The sequence below is a fragment of the Chelonia mydas genome, chromosome 4 (genome assembly GCF_015237465.2).
Source record: "Chelonia mydas isolate rCheMyd1 chromosome 4, rCheMyd1.pri.v2, whole genome shotgun sequence".
Lineage (NCBI taxonomy): Eukaryota > Metazoa > Chordata > Testudines > Cheloniidae > Chelonia > Chelonia mydas.
In genome coordinates, this window is record NC_057852.1 from 31,707,442 (window position 1) to 31,722,926 (window position 15,485).

General features: G+C 43.0%; 1 protein-coding gene across 8 annotated transcripts in view; it reads right to left on the reverse strand.

Moving 5' to 3' along the window:
- The window catches only part of PPA2 (inorganic pyrophosphatase 2), a 44,945-nt gene extending 32,071 nt beyond the window's left edge, over positions 1-12,874 (reverse strand). The window contains exons 1-4 of one of the 8 annotated variants that reach the window (XM_037896989.2): positions 12,264-12,525; positions 9,028-9,092; positions 7,115-7,159; positions 1,835-1,888 (exon numbers count right to left, since the gene is read on the reverse strand). In XM_037896989.2, the coding sequence (XP_037752917.1) occupies positions 1,835-1,888; positions 7,115-7,159; positions 9,028-9,092; positions 12,264-12,459 (360 nt within the window). In that variant the 5' untranslated portion in view covers positions 12,460-12,525. Of the gene's footprint in view, positions 1-1,834; positions 1,889-7,114; positions 7,160-9,027; positions 9,093-12,263 lie in introns of all 8 variants that reach the window. The other 7 variants (XR_005225099.2, XM_037896993.2, XM_037896991.2 and 4 more) reach the window with 7 other exon arrangements.
- Positions 12,875-15,485: the final 2,611 nt, after the last annotated feature.

The window sequence follows — 15,485 nt, forward strand, 5'->3', positions numbered from 1 at the left end:
AATACATTTCCAGAGCTGATACAATAACCTGATTAACGCCAGCCTCTGCAGTCCCAAATTTGTACCCTCTTCCCCAAATTTGAGAGATGAACTAAAACAAGCAAGAGGGAATCTCAATAGTCACCTTTCACTGATTTTTCCTCAAGGTCACAAGTAATTCACAGTCCTCTCACAGCCAGAAGATCCCAAAACACATTCTATATTAATTTGTATAATGGTCATGCCCACAATGCGCTGTTCGCATTCATAAGACAGAATCCATCTCCTGAAAAGTCAACAACCTAAGATAATAAGCAACGAAGAGAGCACAGAGTCCTTAAGCATCATTTCAGTGAGAATATTCCATGGGTAAAGAGCATCTTGAAGAAAGAGAACATAGTTATGAAAGAAGGGTTCAGAGCTGGCAGCACTGAAGAAGAGATAATAGGGATGAAAGTGTGATAAGAGACAAAAGCAGATAAGGGCAGGATTGCGAGGAGACAATTATGAGGGGCGTCTGACAACCATCTCTAACTCTCCCCCAGAACTATTGGGCTTACTGCACAGCATTGCAATCATGGTGGACAGGCTCTCTCAGGTGGGGACAGGTAGCAAAACACTGTTTAACAGGCCCACTCCAAAAATGCTAAGGCCAATTCTGGTGTGGAGCTCTTAAATTAAAAAAAAAAAAAAAAGCTAACAAGACTAAATAATCATTTTGACTTTCATAATTACAACAAGAAAAAGACCTATAAAGTCTTGCTGAAATATTACAGGATAAACTTTTATTGCCACCAGAACCTTATTTTTGTTGTGAAGGAGACTGCAGGAGATTTATCCATACACCTGTGTTGTAACTGTGCATTTTCCTGACTGCATCTGTAACTGTGGCTGCTGCAGAATATAGAGATTTTTTAAAAACTTAAATTGATCAAGAAGTACTTGAGGCCTGCAGCGAGTCAAGGAAGACTCTTAGGGCCAGAACCTCACCTAGCGCAAATTAGTGTAGCACAAGCTATTTCAGTGAAGCTACATTGATTTATCACAGACAAGAATCCGGCCCTTAGGATTTCTGATATCGGTTGAACACAAATGGTCAAGAGCACTAAATATAACAGCCTAATAGATTAATTCATATGCAAAAACAAATAAAAAGGCCTCTGGAAAGGCTGAGCTGCCCAAGTTTCAGCTGCTGCGGATGTTTACAAGAGTTTAATAGCTTCATGCAATCCTTATGTTTAAAAATAAAAACAGTTTGTTTATGGGACAATCAATTTTTTCCAGGGATGAACCAGAGCCCTTGCCCTGCGTGCAGAGGGTTCATGAGGGGATGGTTTTAATCGGGATTAGGGAGGTATGTACAGGAGGATTTGACAGCTGGAGATGAAAGGGAAGAGAGAAAAGGCTGCTTATTCCTCCCTCATATATTCTACGTTGTGTCTTCTCTTCTTTTCCCTCACTTTCTCTTCTCCATTCTCCTCTCCCTTCCTTTCCTAGATTTCACCCTTGGATCTTCCCAGCATCCCCTCTTATTCTCTCCATCAGATAGACTCAGTCCTGCCTTTCCACCCATGAATATCTCTTGCTTCCACCATCCCTTGTACCTTGCCACAACATGCTGACCCCTCTGTTACAGGGGAAGCAAGCGAAAGTACAGATGCCAACCCTGGTCTGACGGGTACCTCCAGTACATGGTGAGCACCCTGTAGGCTCACCACTGGGAGCAATGCCCCAGACTCCACATGGTGCAGACTCTCATACGTGTGTGTGAGGGGCTTCATGGAGGGCAGGCTGTATGATAGACCTGGATGGAGGTGGTTCCTGAGGTGCATATTTGTTCACACCGCCTACTTACAGTTTCACCAGCTCCGTTGGGTGGTGGCTTCTTTGGAAGACCAGTCTGGTGGGGCTTAGGGCAAAAACAGGACAAAACAGTTTTTTGTAACACAGACAGGGACAGCCCATGTTAGCTGGATCCTCACAGTTCTCAGGGACACACAGATTCTCTACTTATATATAAGAACCGAGACTGTACTGTTCATTCACGTTAATATAGAGTGCAGTCATTTTTGCTTATGCTCCATTAAATACACTGGGAGCTGAGAGGGGGAATCATTGGTTGCAAAGTGGAGAAAAGTTAAAGCATTCCATTTTCTAGTTTCTAAAATGCAATATGCCAACAGGAAAAAAACAATTAAAAAAAAATTAGTAGTATCCCTTAAATTACAATATTTTGTCTATGACGTATAAGAGCAACCCATAGCCAAAGAAGCAGTTTCAGGAAGGGCAGGAGAAGGAGGAAAGAGGGCTGCAAATAGTTTACTTGAAGAAATCTGTTTTTGGCTCCTTTCCTGGACCACCTCCCTACAAGCTGCCCTCTGGCTTGAAGTGTCCCTTCTGACAAACAACCCTCTTCCTCTCTTGGTAAATCATCCTTTCCCTGCTGAGCTGCTCACTTCCTTCCCCAGTCCTCTGAGCTCCCGATCATGTGAGGTCAGTGGCTGTGGGGCAGGGATTAGAACCTATTTTGAATGGGGGGGGGGAAAGAAATTTGATTTTTGCCTGGGGGATGGGAAATTGAGAGTTTAGGGGCTGCTGTGGAACTTTTTAAGGGATAAACCAATTTTGAGTAGAAGAGGAAGCAGAATGCAGGGCAGCCTGTGCCGAGAATGAGGAAGAGAACAAAACTGATAGGAAGAGGAAGAGATAAAATGAGGAACAAAAAGGACGGTGAGTTTTCCCAGAAAAAGTCTGCAGTTACTCTAGCCACTTGTACAGCAAAGTGCTTTTGGAAAATATAATTAAAAAAAAAAAAAGCATTCTGGACCTGCTGACATACCTCTCTTAAGCTTTGTAACATGACAAGGGCAAAAATAGAAGACAACAACTGTACTTCAACTACTTCTCTTCTGTAACTATTTAACGCAGCTGCTGCTCATTTGTGATTTTACCAACTCTCATTACAGGCCGTACATTCATAATTGGCAGCCTGAGCCGAAGTTCTAAGGGAGAGTGAACAGAGCAAGCCACAGCCCAGTGCCTTTAACTACAGAAGAGAAAAGAGAGATGAAAAGAAGGACCATCATGAAACATGACCACAAATAAATGGAGATGTGCTTACTATGGACTTGTTCACAATATGAGCCCCATCCTCAATGTATCACTTGCTATGAGGTGCTGGCCAATGAAAATCAAACCAACAATCTCCAGCTAAATCTAGAGACCAAACATTTTGGCCTGACAGACAAGCCTCTGGAGTTTTTCCAGTATAACTTGACAAAACTAAATGGCCAAAAAAGTACAATGTCCACTCTGAAGTCAACAAGCAGACATTTCATCTTGCGAGTCTTTGCACTGAAAAGCAAAGGGGAGTCTGATAGCACAAGGGAAGAGTTTTTACTTCAAGCTCGCTGTACCAAGAATTGGTTTCAGTGATGTTCAGTGACAAGATAAGCAAGTAACTGGACACTTTAGAGTTGTGAAAAGATCCAGGACCAAGAAGAATCTCTGCCACTGGTGAAAATGTAGCATCAATCTTCTCAAGCTTGAAGCAACTATTTATTTGCAATTAAGTCTTATTAATTCACTGATGTGGCTTCCTTGGCAAACTCTCTCTCCTAGGTTAGATATTTATCTGGTGGCGGAGTGCAAGACAACTTCATTTGTTCTCAGTCTCTGCTAACCTGCCCAACTGCAGGGGAAGTTTTTCAAATATCGTATGGAAAGCGTTCTTGAGTGGGAACATTGTGATGGTCTCCACAAATGGAGCACAAGCAATGACGTGGCAGCACTTATAACTGCTTTGTAGCTCCAATAGCTCCTTGTACAGGCCAGGAGGCCCTAATCACAAGGAAATCACCAGCACATCTGAAAAACATAAAGGATGCTGCTGGGAAGACAGTTAACTTCCTTAGAGCTTATCCCATGATTTCTAATGTTTTTGCTGTGCTGAGTGATCAATGCTGCCAAGTTCCTCCTTCACACTGGTATGTCTTGGCTTTATCATGAGAAAGCACCGACACACCTTTTTGAACTCCCTCCCGAAGTGCCTGTCTCTCTGTCAAGTCACTCACAAACAAAACATCAAAGGCACATACAATGATGAACTGGTTAGAAGCCCTTTCAGTGCAGCTGGGAGCAACATTTCAGATTTGTCTTTCAAAGACAACTATGGCTTCTAGGAACTTGCCCGCAACAAGACACTAAGGGTATGTCTACACTTCAATCAGACAACCCCAGCTGGCCCGGGCTAGCTGACTTGTCACGGAGTCCTAGAGCCCAAACATTTACACTGCAATTAAACAGCCCCTTAGCCCAAGCCCTGTTAACCTGAGCCACCTGGCACAGGCCCGCCATGGGGTTTTTAACTGCAGTGTAGATATACCCTGAAGACCACAGAACCAGCCCCGGACAGAATTGTGATTGCAACTATAGGAAGAATATCCAGCATTCACGATGGAGATTTGAAACTTTTGCTGCTTTTCACATCTACTTACCTGGGCGAGAGTGAATTTTCAGTGCTTATAGTACTTAAAACAAAGCACAGGTTCAGATTACAAAATGGTAATGATCTGAGACAAAAGGTAATTATCTCCCCTGACATCTGGAAAGCAGCCATACCCAACTCGTTAAGTAGTTCAAATATATAAATAGTTTCTTTATTCTCTTTTCCATGCTAGCAATTACAGTAGTTACACAGGGTTGACGTGCTTGCAAATCTGAAAGTAAATCAGAGTTTGGAAAGGGAGATGGCCCACGATATTGCCTCACTACTAAAAGATGCCCCATACCAAGAAAAAGTTGGGGAAACCTTTTATTAGAACAAACCAAAGCAAGCTGATCTTGCAAACTGCTAAGATGTATGTCCCTACTTCAGTGAAGAACTGAATTAAGTACATCAAAAGATAGACCAATATTTTGTAGTCCCCTTTTCAATATCACAAGTGCTCAGAACGATTTTAAATAAATCTGATAAATTGAGGCGACTTATGCCAAATTATTTCTATTTTCTATATCTAAACTGACATTGGATATATATGATTTACCAAACAAACACTTGGCTAGTATAATTTAACATATGGTTTTAGGAGGCACCGTACTGCTGGAAATGCCAACAAATAAGCAAGATCCTGAGCACATGTGGTTATTAAAAAAAGCTATGCCACTTTTCATGGGATTAAGAAAGGTATCCAGTTTGGTTATCTACTGTACAATTTGCATCCATAATGTCTCTTGCCTTTTCAGCTGAGTATAGTATTCCTGTCCTGAACTGCTGTGTAATATTAGTGGGTGGTGTTAAAAAGTTTCTGTGCTTCATCCTAGACATGGCTATGTTTTACAAAAGGTGAGCAAAGTAATTCTTTTATTTCTATCTATCTCTGAGTGAGTGAATTACACACTCAGATTTTGTAATATACCCACTTTTGTGAAGCATTTTGGGATCCTTTTGGATGAAAGAAAACATATGTAAGATATTGCAAAAACAATACTCAATGAAGTTAAACATCTAAATAAGCACTATATTAGACTGATCCTGCGAGGACATCTGTAGCATCAGGGCTATAGATAGCACACAGCACATAGCAAACGATGTTGTTTTAGTCAAGTTTAAAAAAATTTCCACTAAATGAGAAAAATATTAACGTATAAATATTAACGTTACAGCTCAGAAGTTTCATATAGTTTTAACCATTTTTTAGATTAGGCTCTGCAAGATGATCAGGATCAGATATTGTCACAGACTGCTTATACAAATAAGAAACAGAATACGTGACTGCATGCTAGAGTTATAATTCACAGCATATGCCATGTGAGTGCATGCCTCATCACCCATTTTCAGCAGCCATATAGCTCCTCCTTACATTTTATCTTTTATTCGCGTTTATAAATGACTGTGCACCTACTTAAATAATTCTTAAGTCAGCATTAGAAAAAAGCCTGAAATCTAAATAGTACATATAACTGGTGTTTGTGGGTTAAATGAATTATGAGTGAGAGAGAATTAAGGTGTATGTGTGAGCCGATGGATGTGTAAGGATGGTACACAGGACCATACCAGTGGCAGGAAATAATATTTCAAATGCTGCTAGAAACCAGACCATCAGAGTGGCTCTGTCGAGTTAAAACGCCATTTATCGGTATTTGAAATACAATTGATTGGTCACAGAGATATTGCCTAATAATTGCTGGTTATTCAGAACTTATTTCGGTGCCTAAATAGGGATTAAAGAGGCCATCGTTAAGAACCCGTGTTTGAAAATCTGGGCCTTAAAATGTGACTTGTTTCTTTCGCATTCTACTCTACTTAACATGATTCCATGCCCCCACTTAGGTCCCTAGACAACGTTTACTAGAAACTATACAATTAAAAGAAGACTCCTTCACAAACATTCACACAAACCAACCTTGGGTACTCGTTCTCTCTCTAACCAGCAGCAATGCTGAGCACACGCACATGGCACTTTCCTCCACTGTGCCCATCTGCACATCCCAGAAAATCACATGCCTTCAGTCCAAAACACAGCTGGAAAGTCTGGGTTTTGGCCCATCATACTTAATATCCTTTTAACGCAATGGTTTTCAACCTGTGGTCTGCAGACCCTTGGGGGGTCCGCACACTATATCTGTGATTTTCAAAGGAGTCTTTACCTCCATTAGAAACTTTTTAGGGGTCCGCAAATGAAAAGAGGTTGAAAACCACTGCTTTAACAGAAAAGATTTCTAATAGTTTTTATTTTACTCTGCAGTCAGAGCACCTAGTGAATCTTTTACTAAGAGAGTTTTCTTGAGCAGGCTTCTGTATGTAATAGGAGAAAATACAATGTATCAACTTTACAACCGTCAGAAGGAAGCTTCTACTGAAAAATATAAAAACACTTGCATTTTAGAACATTTTGATTAATAAAAAAAAAACTGACTTTTTTTGCCCATTTGATCAGGAGATTTAAAATCCCTTTGAGGTCCCTCGTCCCATGGCATTTGTATTTGAAGGTTTATCAGTTGTATTCAGTGAAAGATGCATGGTACTGAACAGCTCTCATTTTGCCCACCATGATTGAAAGCCCCATTCTAACGTGTCCATTACAACTAGAGCACAACAAAATTACATTTCATGAAAAATAATTTCTAACTGTACCTCACTTCCATTAGTCTTTGATCTCTTCGCAGGAACCTCCTTATCCTATACAGAAAAAGAAAAATTAGCATTTAGAACTCTCACTTACGAGAGTCGAATCCAAAATATATTCATGTTAGAGAAAAGAATACCACGGTGTCTGTATAAATAACTACTACACTGTAGATTCTACACAGACTATACTAGTAGTTTTTAAAAGGGCTTGAAAAATCCACTCATGAGTGGCAAGCTAGTCCTTGAGAATATGGGGAGGAGGACCTAAGCCATCAATTTCTCTATAACTGTAACTTTCATTTTAAAAACATTTAAATTTCCTAATGGTTGTAAGGCTATAACCTCCCAAATGTGAACTGATGCATTTTCATCCTCCTGAATCAGAAATGGACAAATCTCGTTTCTTTGCCAAGCACCAGCTGAGTGAAATTAAGACCGGTCATTTTCAGTGCTGCTTTAGGGATCCCTGTAGACAGCCACAAAACTGTTAAGAACCAGGTCAGTTTCATTCTGCTGCTGCTGCTTGCAAAGGCTGTGAACTGCATTATAAACAGCAGCAGGCATTGGAGTTATTCACAAGCGAGGAGGACCCTAAAGACAGAGGCTGGAGGAGAGGAAGAGTAGCAGAGGCCTCTTCATTCTCCAGTCCCCTTGCAGCATCTAGGAGGCTGGGAGAGAGATCAAAGTAGTGAAGACCCGAGGTTCTGGAGGGACAGAAGAAACAGAAATTTTTTCCCTTGTCCAACAGCCAGAATGGCAGGATCTTCAAATTAATCAGACATCCGCTTGCCAGAGGCAAGTTTAAAAGAAGACTGAAAGGAGGATGCAGGGACAGCATCCTAGTGGAAATGTCAGCACCCTCCTCCCTCCCAGCAGTTAAAGATGCTAAGAGGTGCAAGTAAAGTTAGGACCCCTGGGCCTTCCAACTCTTGTCTTTCTCATCAACCTCTCACCAGCAAGTTTAGTCCTCCGTCACAAAGGCATCAGGTACACTTTTCAAGCCCTGGTTTTAAATGATTAAACAGAATGATATTGATGTAGCATTTATCTGTTTAGGAAAACCCCTCTGGGCACATGATAGAGCTAAAGATCTTTCTCAGTGTTCCAGCCTACAAATCAACCGAACAGTTGAGGCAACAAACCTTAAAGGCTGAAAATTTCCCAAACTATTTTGTTTTTGAGTATGCCATAATAAGCAAACCTCTTCTCAGACTAAACTGAAGGCTGGCAGTTTTCACAGATGACGTAGAAAACAGGCATTTCACCATAGCAATAATGAAACTCCAGGTAATGTGGCTAACAATACGTGAAAGTGCTTGGTTGCACCTCATGCCTTGTAATTCTCCAAAGGTGCGATTACCACTCCTCTCTTGGGCATTATTGCTGCCTTCAAATTACAGCACATCTTTTGGGAATTAAAGAAATATACCATTCACATAAATATGTATTGTGTAAGCCTCTTCTGCTGCAAAACTGCTGGTACTATAGAAAAATAGCAATTTACATGGGTTTGGTGAAACACAAAGTGACTTAGGAATAGTAACAGTAGAAACTGTATTCTAGATTAGCGCACATAAGCACAGAATTTTAACACTTTACCAAAAGATATGGTGGACTTCTCATCCTTTGAAGTCTTTAAATCAAAACTGCATATCTTTCAAAATGACACACTCCAGTTCCACCACAAATTATTGAACTCAACACAGGAATTACTGGGTGAAAATTCTACAGTCTGTACTATAGAGGAAGTCACACAAGATCATAAAGGTCCCTTCAGGTCCTAAAATATATGAATCTATTTTAGTAATTGCTAAAAATAAAACAAGATTTCTATTGAAAAGAAAAATCTACCTGCTTTTGACCATTAGAGAACACAACATCCATCATTTCAAGAAATAATAACTGAGTCTAACATATACCTCTTTGGATCCAGCAAACAGAGGAATGTCATGAAACGGGGAAATATATTTACCCTCCGCATTCTCTGCGAGACAAAAAAAGTGTTACAAATCTAAACCAAACATGCTGAAAGATGTCCACATTACTAATAAATATGTCCCTATTGCTTCCATCATTATAGACAGACAAGGGGCTGTGAGTATTTTAAATTGAAACACTGCTTGGCCAGGGGATTTATGTTGTAACAAAGCCTTTTCTGGAGTCAAACTCCAAATTTTACAATAAAATGGTCAATTTAAGGGATAAACCAAAATCAGAACTTTCAGCTTTGGCAGCTATACCGTGCCCTTCTTTCCTCTCTTTAGCCTGCTCATTCCTTTGAGCCTAACTGGCAAAATGAACTATGCAAAGATGTCAATAACCTTGTATTTTTCCTACACAGAGCCACTAATGGAGAGGAAATGTCATAAGACATGTATAGAGAAAACCGGTTCCTAGATTACCTAGGATTTTAGTCATACTTCAAGTTTCTTTTTCAGCAGCTAATAATTTCTTCATGATCAAGATATTTTTTAAAACAAAAAGTGCAGATAACAGGCTAAAATACTGCAGCTATTAAAACTTTACAGTATTCCCTTAGCATGGCTTGTCATTTCAAATAAACTGAATTTCATATCAATAAAGAAAACATTCACCGCTAAACAGCTTATACCAATTCTGACCAGCAATATACATTAGTTAAACCTTAACTGCTCAGACATTTTGTTTTAAAAGGAACAATGACAGACTCCAGGGTTTCAGAGTAGACTCTAGGGTGCAATTCTGGCCTCACTGATGTCCATGGCAAAATTCTAATTGGCTTCCATGAGGCCTTTCCCCCTCCCTTCTCACATGCAAGCAGACTTCTAAGTGGACAGGAGGAGTGCCCAAACTTTGTCTAATTCAGGGACACATTTTGAGTTTGCCAAGAGCTCAATGACTGAGCCAAATCTGCAAAAAAAATAGAACAGTCAATAGAAAGATGCAAGTCTTAGAGGCCACAAATTCCAGCACCCATTGCTCCCTCCTGATCAGGTGGCATTATTCATATTAAAAGAGTGTGTGGGCATGGGCCCTCTTTGGCCTATGGACTGCACTACATCTACCCCTGAAATACAGAAACAATTGTTATGCAAACATTGTACAAATATGGTGTTACATTTCAGGAAATAAAAGATAAAGTTTAGCTATAGGTAGGGCCCTACCAAATTCATAGCCATGAAAAATGCATCACAGACCATGAAATCTGGTCTCCCCCCACAAAAACTGGTCTTTTGTGTGCTTTTACCCTATACTGTACAGATTGCACAGGGAGACCAGCATTTTTCAAACTGGGGGTCCTAACCCAACAGGGAGTTGCAGGGGGTCACCAGCATATTTTAGGGGGGTTGCAGTATTGCCACTCTTACTTCTGCGATGCCTTCAGAATTGGGCGGTTGGAAGAGCAGTGGCTGTTGGCCGGGCACCCAGCTCTGAAGGCAGCGCCCTGGCAGCAGCAGCGCAGAAGTAAGAGTGGCAATACCACACTGAGCCACCCTTACTTCTGCGCTGCTGCCTTCAGAGCTGGACGGCTGGAGAGTGGCGGTGGCTCACTGAGGGCCCAGCTCTGCAGGAAGTAGCATAGAAGTCTGGGTGGCAATACCGTACCATGCCATCCTTGCTTCTGCTAATGGCGGCTCTGCCTTCAGAGCGGGGCTCCCAGCCAGCTGCTGCCACTCTCCAGGTGCCCAGCTCCGAAAGCAGGGCCACTGCCAGCAGCAGTGCAGAAGTAACAGTACCGCAATCCTCCCTACAATAACCTTTCAACCCCCCTCCCTCACCAACTCCTTTTGGAGTCAGGACCCCTACAATTATAACACCATGAAATTTCAGATTTAAATAGCTGAAATCATGAAATTTATGATTTTTTAAATCCTCTGTTAAATTAAGCAAAATGGACAGTGAATTTGGCAGGGCCCTAATCATAGGCCACTGTTCAAACTGAAGTGACAGTCACTAGATCAAGCCTATCGCACCCGACCTCTAGTGGAGTCAGCGTGACAGATTTCTGACAGGGTGCAACTGACCATTTACATCTGTCCATTTCTCTCATAGCAATGTAAATCAGAAGTGAGTCCATTGAATGTAATGGAATCACAGTGGTATAAAAATCAGTGTGAAGAGCAAAATCAGAAAGCGGCTTTTTAAAAATCTTCATAACTATTAGAAAAAGGTAGTGTGAAATTGAAACTAAACACACCAGCTTTTTGTTTGCAATGTTGGTGTGATCATGTTGTCCCAGGGCCTTAGAGACACAAGGTGAGTGAGGCAAAAGAAGCTGGTCCAAGAAAAGATATTTCCCCTCCACATATCATACGAGGTTTTTCTGTCTTGACTTATGTCTTAGAGCTTCGTTCATACTTTCATACATGCTGACTGCTCAGTGGGCCGTCAGTAAAATAGATGTCCTCATTTCAAATGCAAATTTCCCTTTATTATGAGCATATTTGGAGCAGTCGTTATTATTGCATCAGGAGAGTAGACTCACCACTGTTATTCCTGCTAAAGTAATGAAACTCATGCACCACTTTAAAAGTTTCCTACACTTTTTTTTTTATTATTATTTGTAATGGTCTTCTCTTCTGGGTTGTGTGTTTTGCCCCTTAGTGGGGGCTGCTGGCAGCTGAAAGGCCCTCCCTGCCACAAGTCTCACCCAGTGGGTCGCAAGAAACTTCTTCATACTGGATTAATTTTAGGGTACTTTTTTTAAAGTCACCCTCTGGGGAGACAAGCCCTCAGCTCTTTCTCTGGGACATTCAAATTCCCTGCAGGGCTGGAGACAGAGCCCTCAGCATAAGCCTAGGAGGGGCTAATGCATCTAGCCACATCCTAGTCTTTATTCACTTGTAGCAAAAGCCTGTAGGTTCCACCCCAATGCTCCAGCGCCCCCGGGGGGGTGGGGGCCGGGGGACACAGCAACAGGGGGTGCCTATGTTAACGCCCCCGGTCAAGTTTCCTAGTTAAACCCTAAAGCATGTCCTGGGGGAGGCGGGGACACCCTGGCTTTCTCCATTCACCCCCTTTAAGGAGCGGCCCCCAATTACGGCTGGCAGGGGGCAGCGGCCCTGAGCTCTCCGCCGGGCGTGGGACGCAGCGCAGCCCCGCGTTCCACCGCGCCCCCCGCAGCTCCCCGGCCAGGGGCGGCGGCGCCTGGAGCCCCTGCGGGGCTGCTACTCACTAAAGTAGAGGCGGTACTCGGGCGAGTGGGGCCGCCCCCGCGGCTCCGTGCCGAACTGGGCCATGGTGCTGAGCCAGCTGCAGGGCGGCAGCGGCTGCACCAGCCGCCTCCTCCTTCCCGCTCCGGCGTAGGAGCAGCTCCGAGCCGGGAGCAGCGGCAGCAGCCCCCGCCAGGCCCGCCCGAGCCCCGCACGCATGCTTGTGCCTGCCACGGCTCCCTCCGCTTCCTGCGCCCGCCCGGCGGGGGAGCGGAGAGTCTGAGCATGCTCGGTGGCCGCCGCTCAAGCCGCTGCCCTGGCTGGCTCTGCTACGCCCCGGTGCAAAAGCGGGGTGCGGAGGGGACGCCTGAGGGGCAGGGAGGGGGCAGAAACAGGGGCAGCCGGCGTGGGAGCCGGGTCTCTCGCCCGCCCTAGGAGCCGTCAGCTAGGAGTGTGCGAGCGGCAGGATGGGCTCCCCCCCCCCGCCGACACCTGTTGGAGGGGCTTGGGGGGCAGATCGCGTACCCCACATCGTCAGCCCCAAGTGTGCCCCATTGTTGAGTAGGCCCCTCCCCAAAATCATGAGATCGGCTTAAAAACAAGGCGATCGACGGGGAGTTTTTAGTTGCTTTCTTGCTCTTGTGCCTTCGGAGTATCGAACTTCTGATTTCAAGCCCCCGACACGTCCCCCCTTCCGAGGGAAAGCCCAGGCGCTCGCGCAACCGCGGGGCGGGGCGGGGCGTTCTAAGAACGCCACTGCATAGTGCAAACTCCGCAGCTATAGTGCGTGACTCGTGAGACTTGCAAACACTGTTGATCTAGGTCAATGTCTATCTCGCTAATTTCTATAAAAAAAAAAACTGGATATAACTGGTCGCTAGAGAGGTGATTCAATGTCTCCGTCCCACCTCTTCCTTGAAGGGTCAAACATTTTCATATATGATGATGCTGTGTTTTGACAAAATCCCTGGCCAACTTCATCAGTTTCAAGGACGGGGAGAAAAGAACAGGAAACAAAGGAACAAACAAACAAAAAATAAAAAAAATCCCTACTAAATAGAATGAAGGCACAAAACTGGGGTGAGAAGTCAGAGTTTGTCAGAAGTTGGAGCCCCTAGGCAGACTAGGCTAAGGAAGAGATAGCTTCTTTCTTTTAATTGGAAGCAAAATATTATACAGTAACTCCCCCCTTAACGTCCTCTCGCTTAACATTGTTTCAATAGTATGTCCCTGCTCAGTTACCGAACAGGCTCCATTTAAAGATGTGCAATGCTGCGCTATAATGTCCTTTGGCTGCCTGCTTTGTCCACAGCTGGCAGCCCCCCCATCAGCTCTTATGTCCTGTTCCCCCCGCCAGACCCCGCAGATCAGCGCCTTCCCCCGCCTCCCCTCGCCAATCAGCTGGCTTGCGGCGTTCAGGACGGATGGGGGAGGAGCAAGGACTTGGCGTGCAGGCTACCACTCTCTCCCCTGCCTCCTGCCTGCGACAATCCGCTGGTTTCCCAGACTCTTTGTTTTCTGCTCTGTGTTGTGGTTCACACCTTAAAAGCAACAGGCCCTGTCTGTTCTATGTGGACACTAAAGATTCTATGGTACTTTTTGTAAGAATAAGGATTTTCCTAATGGCCATGTCCAATATTTCCTACTGTTAGGCAGTAGTATGCTAATTAGCTGCTACCCTACACCTGGCAGTATTTTAGTAGTGTCTTATTTACAGTATGTAGTATGCAAAAACTTCTTGGAATTTTTCCTGGCAAAAAGGGTTATGCAGAAATAAAATATTGGTATTTTTCTGTGATTTTTCATGATCATTTGCTAAGTATATTACAACAGAGTCTTCACAATAACATGGAGGCTGTATTGCAGACCAAGGGACATTCATCTCCATCTCCATAAAAGCTGCTAAATCATACCCTGTATTCCACAGCAGGCCAGCAACATGAGCTGCAAGGAGTTGGCATCTTTCTTCACTGAGATCAGCAGACCTCCTCTTTTCAGTCACAGCTCAGCTATAACTTTCTGAAACGTTTACATTTGAGGACTGAAACTCTACTTGGAGTCTCTACTTGGAGCTCATTTATTTTTAAAGTTTAGGAAAAAAACATTTCTACAGTTTTTCAAATGTGAAGAGAGCGAAAAAATATAGACTTCTCCCATTATAAAAAAGTCTTGTAAACTTTCTTTGATTAGGCCTACAGCTGAAGTTGAACGCTAACATGTCATAGAAATAACTCTCACTAGGAAGTTCTTTCACTTGCAAAGGACGCTGGATTATATTTGACCAGTTTAGGAGCCTTTGAAAGTCACTTACTGAGCACAGTCAGTTTTTTGCTAAACTTGTAAAGTTGACTGCTAAGGGAGGATCTCAGGACATATCATTCTGCTTGCCTAACTTAGCTATGTAGTGAAATACAAAGCTGTGAATTGTTACCAATGCCTGGGGCTGGAGGAAGGGCCTTGTAAGATGCATAAATAAGGGTGGGTTTTTGTGCACTTTGTAAGGTAAGCATGGTGTTATAATGTGCAGTCAGCTGCAAGCTTACAACAAAATGTAGAGGGGTTCCAGGTTGTGCATAGTACCCTGCCTACATTGTCAGGGTAGGCAGAGACCAAGAGTATTTTATGTTCTCTTATGTACCTAGCATACTTTAGGTGCTATAGAAATAATAATAAAGCTCCCAATAGACTTCCTATACATATATGTTAGTACTGTTAAAGTTATACACAAGATTCCTAAAGTCATATTTAGGTAAGGAACCAACTCATTATTAGAATGAAGTTTCCAGCTGTTCTATGAGATTTTGAATCCTTAATGCAAAAGGGAGTGTCAGTTCTGCACTATATACTAAGCAAATGCTTTGGATGTATTGAAGTACTTAAAAAAAGTAATTTCTTCTGAAATAACTTTCACCTAATTTTTATGCACACAATTTTTCTTAGGAGGGAATGTCTACACCTGGAGCTCGAAGTGTAATTTTTAGCTCAAGGAATTTCCTGGGAGGGTACTGAAAATAGAGTGGTTTCAAAGTAGCAGCCGTGTTAGTCTGTATCCGCAAAAAGAACAGGAGTACTTGTGGCATCTTAGAGACTAACAAATTTATTTGAGCATAAGCTTTCGTGGGCTACAGCCCACTTCATCGGATGCATGCAGTTTTTTTGTTGTAATATTGCGACTTTTAGGTCTGTAATCAAGTGACCAGAGAGACTGAAGTGTTCTCCGACTGGTTTTTGAATGTTATAATTCT